Raw genomic sequence first — 17,263 nt, 5'->3', positions numbered from 1 at the left:
CACAGATAAGCAAAAAGCTATCTGACCTTTGCTGTACATGTCATCAACATGAAGGTTGCAATCTGAATGTGAAGGAAATACTGGAACTGGTGAGTGTAAGGCTAGTGGACCAATATAATTAAAAATAAAATGTGCAGCATTTTTGTGGATAATTTGGTGAGCCCAGAAACAGGAAGCAACCTTGGGGAAGGTCATGTATTTCTATTGGAGAGGGCTGCTTCTGAAATGGTGCTATGGACACATGGTGGGAAGGGTGAAGGTGAAATGGCCAAGTGAAGACTGAGATTTGTAAAAGAATGAAGAAAGAATTGGTATGGGTGCTGGACAGGCCACATGATTTTATGTAATAGGCTGTATAAGTAAAGATCTGTCAAGGTAATTAAATGGTGAGGCTGGACACCAGAAGAAGGAAGGGAAGGGACAACTGGAAAGCAATGAAATGCAGGTTTGGAAGAAAATACTTCCAGCTATATAGTGATGATTTGGAAAACAATGAAAATGCAGTGGAAAAACTAGGGCCAAAGTTGTATTTGCAGATTTATAACATCAATATTAGGAAATGTTATTCAGATGCTTATTCCAAGGTCACATGGAAAGGTACAGATAATACAGATCAAAAAGCCCTTGTGAAAGATGAAATCAGGCTAGATTTCAGCTATTGCTTAAATGCCCCTCCTCTTCAGTCAAGGTGGAAGTAATATAAATTAAATTATATGAATTAGAAATTCCAGTCAGGTGGAAGTAATATAAATATTTAGATTTTCAGAAAGCCCTGATGTATCTACAGGACTTGACAAATAGTTATCTAAATGATATTTAGGGTCTTAATAATACTCTGTAGTGAAGCAGTGAGCTGAAAATTAAACCTCCAGTTTTTGCAGGATACTCCTCATGTGGACTTGGTACAGTGTTCATATAATGATGAGTTCTTTTGGGTGTGAGCCCAGCTCAATCACTCTTACGAGTTTTCCTTGATATTTCCTTATACTGCTGTTTCTGTACCTGAATCCATGACTTCCTCTACATTGCACTTTCTCATGAAGGAAGGGGTAAGGTTCAGGATCAGAATGTAGTTTGGAGACACAGTGAGCTAGCAGGCCATTCCATGCAGCTAGCTATTGCTAAGTCAAAGTACTTGCAAAGTACTTTGATCCTAGAAGAATCAGGGTGCAAAGAGCCAGTTTGCCTGCCTGCCAGTAATAAAACAGAGGCAATATCTGGTTACTGTGACCTCCAAGATGGAGACACTTGGGTAAGCAGAATGAGCAGGCAAAAGCATGTGCAAAGCAGCATGAGAAAGCAGCTGTGGGGTTGTCAGACTATTTCCAAGCAGACAACATGATAATCCAGACATCACCAAAAGGTTACTTGCTCTGATATGCAAGGAACCCTAATTAATAATAATGTCAGCAGCTTTAAAAGCTTTACGGCCTTCTGCAAGTTGCATCAGTGAAAGGTTTGAATTGCGTGAGTGAATCCCTGTTTATGTTGAGTGTTCAGACATATGCCTGAGGCCAACTGCCTTGTGAACAGATGCCCAACTGGATCAGGGATTTTTCAAAAATATTTACTAGTTTTCCTTCTGGAGCAGTCAGGTGGTTGAAACATCATTTTCATTGAACCGAGGTGATCTGAAAGGAGATGAAGAATTTAAACTAAACAATTTGACAGTGTTTTGGTAAGGAATGCAGAATGAACACAAATTTTGTCTAGGGTGTGACTGACAGGTAAGCAGGCACAGAAGGTAACTGATAGTGCTTTCTGTGTAGATAAATCTGGAGCTTGACCGAAAATAAGACAGGACCTCTCTGCTCCCTGTTGGCAATCAATTCATGCTGTGGAAATACTGTTTGCCAGAAGTGCTTCAGAGGAGAGAACACAATTAGCCTTATGCATATTCCAAGTGATTAGCATTGTGTTCCATAATACATAAAACTGGTATATAATTTTATTTGTAATATTGGATATTGTCCTCTTGATAAGACACCCTCCCACCTCCAGTTCTGCTTCTTCCTGCTTGCTTAAAGGGTAGCTAGCAAGAGAGGATGAGTCTCTGTTTTCCCATCTCTCCTTTGTTTTGATTAGGTAATTTGCTCTTCTGTCAGATTGAGCAGGAATACATCCTCCAATATCAGAACAGTATATGGAAGTTCAAATAAAATTGTTGGTACTACCTTACAGTGTCCCTTTAAATGAAACAAAGCATGTCACAATGTTGGTGCTGTTTAGAGGACAGAATGGGCTAGAAATCAGAGCTCGGTTTTCTCTGAATGTGGAGTTAGTACTGTGGACAGTCACATCACTGAGAAGCAGTTGCACTTCCTCTTGCATATCAGACCTGAAAATCCAGGAAGCATGCAGGACACAATGCTCCAGAAACTTACCCACCCTCTTTTCTGAGGTTTCCTCAAGAAGAGCAGCCAGAACCAGGCAAAAGGCAAAGAGCAAGGAAGAAGGTTCTATGTTAAATTCTACTTTTACCTCAGAGTTGAAGCAAAGGGACTTGAAACTTTGGTATGGAACACAGCAAATTCTAGAAGTGGGCAGGAAATAAAGAGGTAACCAGCAAATACTGCTTGAGACCACACTCCATTGGAATTCCTGCTCACCTTCTACCACTATTTATTCCCTTTTGGCAGATTTTGAATCTTCTGTGTTAGTGAAAAGCTGATTTCTCAGGAAGCTCTGTTGAGAGTATCTTTCTGCCTGTAGGAATTAAGTTTCTTCAAATTCTTTCTCCATTACCTTCAAACCTCAAATTATTCCACCATAGCACCCAAAATTCCTAACCCTCCTTTCAGAGGAAGTGTGTTGGTTTAGCTTTCAAAGGTTTTAAATTGTAAATGAATTTTAGTTTTTTTTCTTGATTTGAATTTGCATTGTTGGAACAAATCTTTCTTTAAGTCCTATTAAAGCTTTTTTTCCCCTGTTTTCCTCAAGCCAAAGCATTACTGGTAGGTAAACTAACGTATAGCTAAAATACATGTTTTAAAATTCAGCATATATTTACTGACCTGTCCATCTTAAATTTGTTCATTCAAATTGGCTGGCTATGCAAAAGCTGTGCAGAATTAAAAATTAATGAAAGCATTGCAAAGGACACAAGAAACCTGACAAGTAACAAGAAACCTCATCAACTTAACATGCAATCATCCTGCTTAAAACCAATAAGCATGCCAAACAGGCAAGACAGGTTGTGTGCAGAAGGATTCTAGATTATCTTGTTATAATGCACTAAAGCTGTAGTTCAACCAGTTTTATTCTAAAGCCAGCATTGCCGCTGAAAGGAGGAGTCTCCTGTGCTTAGGACTTTGCATTTGGTTTCGGCTCTCAGTGCTAGTTTCTATATCCTTCTCCATCTCCTTTCTCTGATCTTTCTTGTGCTGGGATTACTGAGTGATTGTGGGTGAGGCATATGAGGAGTTCATGTGTGTGGACAGGGGAGATACAGAAGCAGCAGCATCTGTGGGCTCTTTTTCTGCTTGCTCCGTCTCTTGATGTTGTTTACCACACGTTACTGTGATCTTGCCAGTGCTACCTTATACTTGAAACTAGGATGGGAATAAGCAACTTGGAAGTGTTGAGCCAGGCACGCATCTGAAACATGACAGTTTGTTTCATGCCAGTGCATCCCTGTGCTGGATTTGTGGTGCTTTGTGTCTAGGTGAGATTGTTTAGCTGAAATACACTCCTTGTTCTTGAAGATAGGGTGTGCAAATAAAACTTGACGATGGGTGTCTCTTGCTGCCTCAGACCTACCAGTGAGCCTCACCTCTGAAAAACATACTCAGTTTTCTTCTTGCATCTGCTTATCATGAGTTCAGCTGTTCTTTCTGTAACTCACATCACAGCTAAAGAAGCCTTTTATTGGAAATAAAAAGACTGCAGAAATCAGCATATAGATAAAGTAATTTGTCATGTAGTTATACCGAAACATTATTGGGTTTTTCAGTCTTGCATTTTGTATCCTTACCATTTTTACTTTGTATCCTACAGGTAAGGCACAGAACTTCAGACCAGGTAATGGCTTTGAAGATGAACACACTGAACAGCAACAGAGCAAATATGCTGAAAGAGGTTCAACTTATGAATAGACTCTCACATCCAAACATCTTGAGGTATACTTGCTTTTTTTTTTTCTGAATTGTATAGAGATCTGTTGTCTTCAGTAGAGCTTTCCTATTTTCTTTTATTTTTTTTAAGATTCTAGCTGTATCTGTTGTGAATGTCTTAGGATCAGCTTCTAATTTAATGGAGGAAGAGGAGGAGGAAGAAAAGATTTGAGCAGATTGAAAACCCACATGATTTTGATACCTGAAGTTTACCAGTAACCAATAATTTATTTCAGAGAGATCCATATTTTCACATCATCTCATTTTACTGATTCAGAAATTTATGAAGAGTGAAATTTGGTTTCTTGTAATGAATTATTCCAAATTTGACATCATTCAAATAATCCATGGTTACTAGTCTTGCAGATGAGCAATGTAAAGTGCCATAGCTTCCTCCTAAGTTTAGGTCTGTTTTCTAATATTTAGCATTTTCTTATTGCAAGGTGGGATAGGAGAGATCAAAGAAAACAAATCAGAGTTGAACTAATCTGATTTATCTGCTCTTGAAAGAAAAAAGATAGTTCTTGTTTTGGATGAAAATCCAAACTGTTGCAATGTGTATCTTGTTATGCCTTGAATCTTTTCAGTCTTGGTTACTCTTTTATGCCAAATATTTAACATAATTAGCTGAAACCATAACATCAAGAAATTCAAAGATGTGATGACAGGGGACCAAATAACTTTCTCCTAAACTGCTGTTGCACAGCTGAGATCCATTTTGATAGTCTCAGGCAGCAAAACTGGAAAGTTCTGGAGATGCTTCAGTGAAGTACCTGATTTCTTCTTCTTTACTGGACTGTTAAATAATAGAGACATAGTACTAGTTGCTAAAATCCTTTATAACCAATTTTTATGATCCTTGAAGTCCCAGTTCAGTCTCCATGAACTGGTGTGTAACATTATCATCTTGTTAATTTCCTTCAGTATTTATAAGCAGATGCATCAGAAGTATTTGGATTATCTGAAGGGACCATTCCATTAATTTATACCTATTCTCTACTTTTTTTCCTTAAACCCCCCAAACCTGTGATTCTACAGAATTTTCACTCATAGTAAACTGTGTTGGTTTTATCACAGTATATTTATTCAAATGTTGTAGTAATCCTTCCCTAACAGATTACCTGTTACCTAACTGTAATTAGCTTGTTTTCTCAGATCCAAGGTGAGGTGAGTTCCCAGCACCTCCTTTGTCTGTTCTGTTTTCTAGTGATGTCAGATATCTGGCTTTTTAGGTTTCAGAATTAGTAATTGTTTCACATATCTGTCTACCATTTCCTTTCCCTCAGAATCCTTAGATAAGCAGTGTATGATCCTGGGGACTGAAACAGCTGCTTTTTCAGTAAGGTTTGTGGAAAGAGTAACTTCTTAGGATTGGCATTGCCAGAATTGTGAAGTCAGTGCACATCATCAGTTTCTTTACCAATTTTGTGTTTATTTTGTTTATTTTTAAAAAAGCGTCTAACCTCACAACTTACTCAAAATATTTAACTTGATCAGGGTTGAGGGAAATTAGGAAAGTGATAGTTTGACAGGCACAAAGCATTCAGTGGCAGCTTAATGAAACCCTGCCCTCCCCCTTGAATGGAGTTACAGATATATTGCTGAGAACAAAAGTTATTGTGCTCAGCTCTGAGTAATTGCTGAAATTTAAATGTCTTTATGATGCCTGAGAGATCGTATCAATGGTATACTGGTCCCTTCTGGCCTTACAGCCTATGAATAATTTGAAGTCCATGGTGTTGCACAGATGGTCTTGAAGAAAGAAAATCATGTATTGATTTATGCATGAAGCAGAAAAGGAATTCCATTTGATCACATTTATTACACAGGATTGATAGAGAAATATTTTTTTTCTGTGTGCTCAACTAGGTTGTGAGTGGACACACAAGAAGTAAATGACTTAAATAGAAGTGGTTTATCATTCCATAATATGTTTTGAAGACTATGCTTGCTTTATAAATGGCATGATTTGAGACCTCTTCAAAGAGAGTTGATTCCCTGGTAAAAAACACTGGTTTTTTTCTTATCTGTTAGGTAAGTTCCCTTGCTGCAGAGAGCAAGGACATTCCTACACAAAACGCAACTAAGAAAATCCTATTTAGTTTTACTCTTCTAGTGCGTACTGATGCACAGTAAACCCCATTATTTTTCTTTCTGTAGCAGATAACTTGATGGTTTTGTGTGTTAGTTATGTCATTTTATTTTTTATTTAAAATAATTTACTGTGTTGTTTTCAGTCTCTGTTTGTAGGAGAAGATATTTTCCCCTTTTTAAATGTTAGCTACCTATCTGCCTAAATATACCTGTATGTGTATACACACATGCATGCAAACATCTATATATTTCAGAAACCTATAAATCATCATGTCAGCTAAGAGCAGCTGGAATGGTATTACTGAGGGGTCGCTAGGAAGATGTTCTACATGTTTCTGCCCAAACGTTTTCTGTGATTTTTGGTTGTGATTTTAAGTTTATAGTAGTATTTAAAGGGAATGATCCTCCTCCAAGAGGTTCTAACATGTAACTCTTCTTTTCCAGACACCTCAGCTTGCTTTTAAACGTTAATTTCTTCACTTAATTTTTGTCCTTTGAAGTTCTACCTGTATATTACTGAGCAAGCAGTTCTGTCATTAGCTTCAACTTTGATTATTTATTGATGAGACACTGGAGGTCCTCCACATACCTTGAAGATGTTTTTATATAAAATATACAGTCTGAGCTGTTGTTTGCTAATGGGTTCCTAGGCTGCAATGTTGAGTAGTCAGTAGTTAATTGTAGCCAAGGCAGAGGGCTGTGAGGTGCTGTGATATTGAATAGCTTGTAAAATTCTGAAACTGGATAGATACTTGCTTTATGGCATCCAAACTCTGCTCTCAGCTTGTTTCAATATGTGCAGTTCAGTCAGTTAATGTTTTAGAAAGTGAATGCCAGATTCAGCAATGATGCATTGATTTTAGGGTACTAAAGTCTTCCTTAATCTGGGTGCCTGTTTTTGAACATCCTGATGCTTTGGTGCCTAAAATTTGTAATTTAATCAATGTTTTTGTCCTAGAACTCTTCCCTGGTTTATGTAGAACTAAGTGATACCGAAGAAAGAAGAGATTCATCTTCCTAATGGTGTATTTGGGAGTCAAAGATCATTATTATCCTTTAGGTGGTTAAAATCCCCATCCTTGTGCCAGTGCTTTAAAATACATAGCAAAATTTTCAAGCTATCTATTCCCATGTGCCCACAGTTGATTTCAAGATGTCATTGCAAATATTTTTGCGTTTTTGCCCTTGATTGCACTGATGTGAATAATAAATATTAATGAGTATTTGAAACTGCTCTTGCTTCAGTGCTGTCCTTATGAGCTCATTTTCAAGCTAAAGATACCTTTTGACATTTTTATCCTGGCCTGCAGTCACCATTCTGGAGCGTGAGTTTTTCTGTAGTTGTTGACTTTCTTCCATTCCTTAGCCTGGTAGAGATTACCTAAGGGCAGGTCTGTGTTCTTACTTTAGTGACTCTCCTGTACTATTTCAGGAGATGGAGTTGTGTCAAGATGTTTCAGTTTCTCTGCTTCTAATAGTTGGTGAGGTATCAGTCTGATTATTTAGGCTTTAAAAAAGGCTTGTGTTTCTGGCTGTGGGGTGAAAGGCTTTAAATATCCCTACTCATTTCAGTATTTCTGTGCTAAAATGCTATTCTTGGCCAGCTGTGTAGATCCATCTTGATCAGAAGACTGATGTAAGTGAAGAGCTTAATTTTGACCTACCAAGTCCTCAGTAAGTATAGCATCCCTATGGTAGCATCAGAAAGATTTTAGTGGTCATATATATCCACATATATATTTAAAAAATATTTTCTGATGCATTTTCCATCAAGAAAATGGAAAACTGTGTATTAAGAATATCTTGGGATAGAATACTTTAGCTCTTGTAGCTTCATTGGAATGATGGTAAAAAGTAAGGGGATTTAGAGAGGTATTTTTGTTTGTCCCTTCCCTATTGCTTTCAATTAGCAGGTGTGATTCCGGAGGTAGACTAGATACAATGTAGTAACTTTTTGTTCTGTCACTGTCTGGTGATCATAACAAACTGTGTACGAAAAAATCTGGATTTTTTTTGTTTAGCCTTTTCCCCCAGAGGCTAGCTTAGGGAAACTTTAGGAATGCACACAGCAAAAGCAGACTAATGGTGTTCATGGAGTGTTCTGCTCTGTTTCTGCTATCAACCTCATCTATCTCTACCTCACTCCTGTATGTAAGCTAAACATGGAGAACTAAAGTATTTTTCTGTCTCTGATCTGCATTTCTCCCTGCCCTTGGTGTGGGATGTTCTGGTTTTATCACATATTCCTTCAAAACAGATGGCAAGAGCAGGAGTGGAAAAGTGAGCTGGGGTTCTGCTTTGCACCATGTGATGTTTACTATAACCACTTTAATGCAGATTGGCTGATACATGGCAAGACTGTAATTGCTGAGGTTAGGGAAACCAGAAGTTTGGAGCATTTCTTCATTTCCTTACTAGCTTTTGTTCCATTTAAAGCACATTGCTGTTCAGGACATGGGTTAGGTCTGGTACCAGGGTTATGAAAGGTCCAGTGTATATTTTAAATGTTCCTTACTGCTTTGCTGCTTCTCTGAATGCTGATTTGCTGCCATAGTTATGAGTTTTTACCAAAACTAAAGTAGGAAAAGAGGTCTGGAAAGGACTCACAAAATCTTTGTCCTTGGGTCCTAGGTGGGAGGGAGCCTTAGGGCTGCAGCTTGATACCTTTTCATTCTGTAATGTCTTACAGGTGTGTTTTTCTCATTTTCACAATGTGGTGTGCTAACCCAGATTCTCCATCTCCTGTGCCGTCTCTGAAATTAGTGTGTCTTTAATTTTGAGATAGAATTACAGTCTTTAATATCACTACTGTTTGCATGAAAAAGTGTTTCTTTATTTGATCTGTACCTTGGGGACTTCATTTAAAACATTGTGTTTCTTCAGAAAGCCTTAGCTCATGTCTTGAAGTGCACTCATGGGAGCACCTGGAGGTATTGCTGCGTTTGGCAGTGAGCGTGCAGGCAGACTGACTCCTTGATTAAATCCACCTTCTTGTATGCACACACACACAGAGATAAGCAAACAGTGTGCATATTACATGAGCTTCTTTCAAGGGGAGTTTTGTTTCAGCTCCTTTCAGACAAATCTAGCACCTTGGGAACACAGCACTGGGTGGGGGGATTTGGGAGGGTAGGGGAAGTTGGGAGGGTGGGTGGGTGTGTGTTGGTGCAGTTTTCTCCTGTCAAACCTTTCTTTTTGTGAAATTACTTGTGATTGACTTTATAACAACAGGGAGAAGGATACCTTTTGTCTTCTAGCATCCTTTGTCCTATAGTGAACAATAGCAGAAAGGGAAAATACTTTCACTTCTCCCTGTTCAATTTGGTTATCAAGAAGGAATATTTTAGAAATGCTGTGCACAAGACAGCAGAGGAGAGGCTGTGTGTGTGGTGGAGAATACATTATAGGAAGGACAGATGAAACACATTACCTGTATGTCTCGAATCAAAAGGCAAGTGCAGAAAACTTAAAATATATTTTTAACTTAGCATAACTAAAGCATTAAGGAAGGTCTTGGTGCAGGCTTAATGTTCTTACACCTCTTCCTTCTCCAGTAACTGTCCGTGCTGTGAATTAAGCATCTTGTCTTTTGACCTTGTTTCACTTTGTGTAACTTAGCTGATAGGAGAGACTTCTGCATTGGTGTATTTGGTTTGTTTCTTATGTTTAATGTTATCAATCTGCTGAGTTTCATCATACAAGTAGTAAGATTTCAGAGGGCATCAGCTTATTATGTTAGAGTGTAGCTGCCCAGGTTTATGCATAGAACAGGAACGTGTCCCAGTGAAGTTCTTGTAATGGGAAGCATGTGTTCAGTGTCTGCATGTCTACCGTGGCTGTATAATCTGGGTATTTGTTTTTCTTGATTTGTCAGGAAGGCAAAGATTGTAGGATGAGGATACAGTTCTTAATCTCTCCTTTCCTGTCCAGAAGTTTCTTTTTTGCAGTCTCACTGAATTGAAAGCAGGGTAACTAAGTAATAATCAGAGTACTTTCTCCTAAACTTGTCTAGGAGAGGAGATATTCCAGATTGATGGAGGTTTATGTAAAGAGTCTTCCAACCTCTGAACATCACTGTCATTTGTTAGAAAGCATTTTTTGGTGGAAACATGCTGTGTTGTATTTGGTGGAGTGGATTCAAATAGTATCCTTCATATTTGCAGATTCTGGGGAGACTTCCAACAACTAGATAGAACTTTGGGAGTGCTTCAGCTTTTCTGATAAGGCCAGATACACTATCTTGAAAGTGAACTTCCTTAAATCAGCAAATAGTTTCCTGTTTTGTGGATGACTGGCTCATTGAAGCTTCTTTTGACTAGAAATGGTTATAGGAAGTGTAACCTTTGGCTGACAAGACATGCTGCTGAAGTTCACCTACAAGCACGTTTTGGCTCTGGAGACAGTGGGTCTAGCCAACAGGAATAATCTCAGCTGTATAGGAGCAGCATGTCAGCTTCCTGTCCACAGAACTTGGAATCTCATCTGGGCAATCTCAAAAATTGAAATCTTACATTAAGTCTTGCGTGGTAATTGTAATTCCTGGTATCAGCTGTGTGTATTACCTTTGAGTGGAAGTGCTTTCCAACAGTGTTTTGTAGCAGTACTTGGCTTAGCCAAGAGGCTTATTATTGCTTGATTCAGCAGCTAAGAAGTTTTCCAGGAATTTGGATCACTAGAGGTCTGTTCTATCAATTTATTTCCCAGAGCCTGAAAACTGAGATTCTTGACACAAAGTTTAAATGGTTTCAATATGTTGCTTGTAAATTCATTAATTCTGTCTTTATCAGTGTATCTAGTTTCTCTTTTCCTGGATAATAACAACTTCTAAATATGTGGAATTTATAAATATATCTTTATCTAGCTGCTTTTTTTTCCCCATGAAACCATGATAGTGAGCTTTGTTTTTAATGTCTGATTTATAGTTAGAAATGTATGTCTGTTTTCCAGTAGAAATCCTGAATGTTTAAGAATTTTTGAACTCTTGGTAACTTGAACCGGTGTGTCTTTTCTGTCTTAAGCATAGGTTCACAAAGGTAATGAGTGTTTCCACTTAGATTTCCCTTGATCAAAACAGGTTAGAGAAAAAGTTAAAATTCTGCTAGTCTTGGTGTGACAGTGACAGTCTTACTGTTTTGTAAAGAAGAGGCAAGAGATTTAACTTAGCCAAAATTTTTATTAATTCCTAACTGCATTAGTATTTTACAACTAAGTCAAATACACTGAATTCCTAATATAGAGTAATCAACTTTACAAAGGAAGAGTGGATGTATAGATGAAAACAGTATTGGTTTTAACTACTTAGCCTCAATTTTTGTTGACTGAAAGTACTGCAGTACTGGATTAACCTTATGTCACTCATAAAAGAGAAAATAATACTTTCAAAAGTTGTGTAATATGTTTGATTTCTTTTTCCATTTTTGCTTATAAAGAAATCTATTAACACTGCCTTATGCCTCTGGAGACTTTGAGAATACATGGAGGAAGAAACAGATTACTGCTCTGAAGGAGTCTGGATTTCTTAGTCTCAGGAAGCTTAATTTGTCAACTTTTTTACAACATTGTCCATATGCAATTGCTGTGTGAGGTGAACTCAGAACCAGCAATGATTTGAGTAGATGGTATATCTAAAAGAATCCTTCTTCCCTTGGGAATGGGATTTTTACTGTGTCTCCAATTAAAATTCCTGTATTTTATTCAGGGAATATTTTTGGAGGTAAGAGCAAGCGATAGAAGTTCAAGTCCAAGTCCTGCAGCCTGTTTGGTTATAAAAACAGATTTCCACTGCTCAGCTTATGCAAAGAACCTTACCTGTGTTATTTTCCTTTGGCTGCTTGTAATTTACCAGTCAGCTGTTAAGACAAGAGGATCATTCATTTCTTCAAAAGCAGCTTAGTTGAGCTAGTAGTACATGTGTCTTGCATCATTTTGTTTTTAAATTCGGAAATGTCTGAGGATATGAAAGGTCCTTTTCCTTCAAATTGTGCTCCACAGGATTCCCCTGTCATGTTTAATGGAATCATGCATTTCTACTGCTTACTTGCAAAGTGGAAATTTCTGAACATTGTGGAAATGACAGACAATGTGGGTTTTGCTTGTTAAGAGCAAAATCTAAATTACACAGATGAAGATCAGTTAATCAAAAAAGAACCAACACTTTAATCATGCAAGGAGGCTCTGAAGTGCATACTATTTAAGTTTTACTGAACTTTCTCATGGGAGATGTTTACTATTAATATGAATTTGCATTTTGCCATTTTTAAGTTCAGCTTGTGTTGTGGTAAAAGTGAGTTTTCAGTTGTTCCTGTTGTATTAAATGTATGGCACATTCTCTATGCTTTCCAGAAAGATCAAGGGTGACAGTCATTGCTGTTAACAGCAGGAGCCTGAACTTTGTGCAGTGTAGGTAACTTTAGTGCAATGGGTATGTACAGGGTACTATCAACACTTGCTTCCACTCAGCTGGTGGAAACAGGGGGGTGGGGAGGGATGTACTTGTATGCCCTTATATTCCTCAGTGGTTAGGAATAGGATAGGAAGAAACATCTTTATGCTTAAGCAGCAAAACACAAAGGGAAGTAATTTTCTGTTTATGCAGACCAGCAGTGGATTACTTGACTTAAACTTCCTTAAAGCAGAACTCTGAGGTTCCTTTCTCTGTAGATTTATTCTGTGCTGGCCTTTGCTTGTAGTCAAATTAGTAACTTTCCACCTTGAGGCTGAGCTGTCTCCTGTGCTCTCTTGCAACTGCTAATTCAAATTATTGTAGTGTAGACACATGATTTTGTTTTATCAGCTTTGTGATACGCCGTATCTATGAGGATGTTTGCTGTGGGTTTTTTTTCTCCCTCTTCTTTCTTCTCTCTTGGCATAGACAGTATTTCTTATCTTAGTTTCATTACAGGAGGGAAAAAAATAGGGGGGGGAAAAAAATCCCAAACCACTTTTCTTTTCTTGTTTCTTGTAGGTTTATGGGTGTCTGTGTGCATCAAGGACAGCTGCACGCACTTACTGAGGTAAGACTGTTTCATGATATACATAATCAATATGAAAGAGTTCTCAGGCCACATTCTGCAACTGCTGCTCACCTTGAGTGATAGTTTCTTTTATGGTGACTAGTGAGTTAGTCACGTGCTACTTGCTATGCAGTGGGAAGACTGCAGAACCAGCCTGAGAAGAGCACTTGGCTCATAGCCTTTGCTGTCTTTTCTCGTCAGAAGCACTTGTTAGGATGAAAAAGAAATCACAGTAGGAATGTAAAATTTCACTGGTAATATTCTAAGTGAGATGTGTGGGTTATCATTGAGATGCCCCTAAATAATCTTTGTTTCAATGACATTGCATTGTATTTAAATCTTATTTATAGTCCAGTTGGGTGTACGTGTCATAAGTGACTCAGCAATGCTTCAGCTGGGTGATGCTGCTGTAGTCAGTCCCTACCTACTTCTTATTTGGATTAACATCAGCTTCATCTAGGCCCCATAAAAAGGAATTACTCCATTGCCCACACACCCTGGCCAAGACCTAGTATCAAAGGAGAAGCTGAAGTTCATTCATGCGAGTCTTCCCACCACGTTTTACTGGGTTGTGTCTGTAATCCTGCTCAGGAAAAACAAGAAGAGAGTGTTCCCTTGTTAGGAATAGCATTGCCTGTTTTGAGTCAAAATCAATAAATTGTTTTTCCTGCTGTTTTGAGTACAGATTGAGGGGAAATTCATCTTTTATAAAGTCAGTGGGTTTTTTTTTTTATTTGCTTCAATTTTGTAGGAACTGCTTCATTAAAAGATTAACCCTTTCCTACCCTCTCAAAGACAAGTATGCCATTAATTAGCAATTACAAGAAGTTCTTGGTATGCTTGCCAAGAACTACTGTGAAATGAGAAGATTGGATAGCTGTATGCCAGTTATCAGGATGTGTGTGGCCATCACACATCTGAAGATTTCCTATTAAGCTCTGATGCACATATATGGACAGTGAATTTCTTCACCTTCCAAGGGGTCAATTCTGCCATTCTAGTTCTAGCTACTGTCAGTGATGGACACTAATTCACAGTGGCTATATTTCTAGTGTAAGAGCAAAGGTAGAGATACTTTCAGAAATGTCAAGGTAACAGCACATGTAGGAGTCCTTTTATATAAGGGGGACAGGTTCTTCAGGCAGGCTTTGCTAAACATTATTGCCAATTTCTTTTGGTCCTCTGATCAGTTAAAATGGGGATTTCAGGCCCTTCCACTCCCTAAATATATCCTAGAAGAGATGGAGCTTCATAATGCTTTGTTATACTAAGTCTTGGCGGATCTTCCTCAGTGTGTTGTTTTTGTTTGTTTGTTTTTTTCCCCCTTTTCATCCAGATGCTTGCCATTTAAACATCCTTCCCCACCCAGAAAGCCAAGAAAATGAAACCAGCACAGATGCTTCCTAATGGAGAGCTGACTTTGTAGCTGCTTGCTTCAGCTATTTTTGAGTTCTTGGCAAGCAAATAAATCTAAGAAAGTCTTCAAACAATGACTTTTTATAGTTATAATTCAGAATAATAGAATAAATTACTGAAACATCTTGAGACCAAAGAGGAAAAGTTTTAGACTGAAGAAGGATGCTGCAAAATTTTGAAAAACAGAATAGCTTTAAGTGAGGTTTTGCATAAATACATGTACTGATCACTGCTATCTTTATGTGGACCAAGGTGGATATTTCATGCCCTCAGTAAGAAAAAAAATATGACCAAAGGCCATTGTAAGTTGATGTTGTAAGGAATCCACACACAATTTTGTCCAATACAGTAGTTGTTGGTTTTATGGAGCTTTAAGAGAGCTGTACATGTTCTAAGCAGTGCAGTTAATTGTGTTTTCTGGCAAAAGGAGTGGCATTTTACAATCTTAAAGTAACTGTAGAGTAATAGTTGAGTTCTGAAGACTCTGGAGGTTAGAGAAGGGGTCCAAAACGGCTACCTGAAGAAATTATTAGTAACATGGACATGGTGAATCTCCAGTTCAAATATAGCCCAGGAGGACAAACAGATCTGCCACTATCTCGTGGCTTTTTTCCAGCCTGTGGTCTGTAAAGGTGGTCTTGTAGCTTCCAGTGCTCAACATAACTGACCCTGGTCCAATGCTACTAACACTCAGAGAACTTCTGTCAGGGTTTCACTTTCTTCAAGATGAAGCTGATTCAGAGGCTCGTTGTTCAGTAGATGTCTGTGTCACTGCAAGGAAAAATCCTCTCTTGCTCTAGCCTGTGCTGGACCTTTCTGTAAGGATCTTAATTATCCCTGCTTGTGTTTTGAGAGTACAGTTGGTGATACAGCATCACTTAGAGCTTATGTATGAGGGCAGGGTGGCAAATGTTTGTTTGTATGTGTATATATATATTATATTTTATTTTTAAAATTTTTTTGCATGACAAAAGAAACTGAGAACTTGTGTAAAATGTTTGTTGAATGGATTTAGACAACTTAGGAGTCTCCTGTGCTATTAACAGGCAGGGCAGCAACCACAAATGATCTTAAAGGAGCCTTAAGGATTTTAATAATAGACAGCACTTTGTTATTGGGAGGCAAAGTCTGAAATGTTGCAGATTTCTTTTCTTGCATGTTTAAACACACAAGAGGCTCAACAAGTGGATCATGCAGAGCAGATTATTTTGCTTAGGAAGGTGTTGATTGTGTGGGGCCCTTGGGTTTTTCCCTTTTGGCAGCATTTTACATTGTTTTAATTGTCCTTTCCCAAGTGGCTTTTGTTTTTGAAACTGTTGGGCAAGAAGCAACCTCTGTTTGTTTGTTTGTTTTCAAAATAAGAATGGAATTGTTTAGTTATAGACTGCAGTAGGACTTTGCCCTTGTTCTAAATCTACAGTCTTATCAGTTTTGAAAATCCAGTACTGTTTTCCAAGTTCTACTCAAGCCAGAAGCTATGGTATATGCCTCTTCTGAAGTACTTTGGTATCTATCCTTAGCATCACAGAATGGCTTAGGCTGGTGGCGGTGTCTATCCTTGCAAACACAGGAAAGTGAAGGTGATGCTTTAAGAGGTGGTACTGCTCTGAGGAGCTCACAGGTATTAGACTGCCTCCCTGACTTTGAGCTGCTGGGCACACATCTGCTGTGCTTATTTTCAGTAAAACAAGGAACTGGGTATTCCTTTCTCAGTATTCAGCTCTAATCTGTAGCTAGTGGTTTGTTTCTGTAGCTACAAGAATCTGCAGGGCTTCCTGCTGTACTTGCATGCCTCTCCAACTAATTTCAGCTGCTGCTTCTTCAAGCCTCTCTCTCTGTTCCGGCCACATTCCTAATCTGACAGCTCTCTCTTTGCTTCCATTTCTTGGTTTCCTGGCATGCAGCACCATCAGACTTGGAGAACATTGCTCTGGTGTCATCATGAGATGGTTCTGAGTATTCAGACACCAGATCTGAGCCCCTGCCAGGGGGCTAGCAGACAGCATGAGCTCCAGGGGGCAAGAAGCTGTGAGCAGCTACGGCTTAATAGCAGTAGCATATAATCTTATCCCATACACACTTTTATGCAATGGATGCACGAGCAAGAACCCATTTTAGATGGAAGGCAAACAAATCTATTTGTGCACTGCAGGTTCTATGGGCCTGTGCTATTAGACTGAAGGAGATAAGGTAGCATACGAAAGCCATTTGCACTGTTTTGTGGATATTAAATTATTTGCTGTACTCTGTTAAGGTTTATCTGAATTTCTAAGAGAGAGGTCAGGCTGAAATCTTGTTATAATTAGATGTATATATATGCACAGAATGAGTCATACAGCTTGATAATTCCTTCTTGTAGGAAATTGAAACCCTGGCAGCTGTGGATAGATGAGGAAGGGAGAGTTATTATGTGTTGACTGGGATATCTTGAAATTGCAGTGCTTCACAAACAATAGCTAATTGTTACAAAAGAAGTGTTACAGCTATTGATTCATACTGAACGTTTAAAAAGTGCACAAATGCTCTGCTGCCAGAATCTGAAGCTCAGTCCAGGATCTGACATGCATTGGAGCTTTCTCAGGCAGGGAGCAGGGCTCTCATCACCTAACCACATACTGCAAATGCATC

General features: G+C 38.5%; 1 protein-coding gene across 1 annotated transcript in view; it reads left to right on the top strand.

The window, feature by feature from the left end:
* TESK2 (testis associated actin remodelling kinase 2) overlaps nt 1-17,263 on the top strand; it is a 69,501-nt gene that overhangs the window by 15,105 nt on the left and 37,133 nt on the right. Inside the window, exons 2-3 of the mRNA XM_054384364.1 lie at nt 3,997-4,118; nt 13,171-13,219. Of these exons, the coding sequence (XP_054240339.1) occupies nt 3,997-4,118; nt 13,171-13,219 (171 nt within the window). The remainder of the gene's footprint in view (nt 1-3,996; nt 4,119-13,170; nt 13,220-17,263) is intronic.

The sequence above is a fragment of the Indicator indicator genome, chromosome 10, assembly GCF_027791375.1.
Source record: "Indicator indicator isolate 239-I01 chromosome 10, UM_Iind_1.1, whole genome shotgun sequence".
NCBI classification, from domain to species: Eukaryota; Metazoa; Chordata; class Aves; order Piciformes; family Indicatoridae; genus Indicator; species Indicator indicator.
This window is presented reverse-complemented; position numbering and strand designations above follow the sequence as displayed.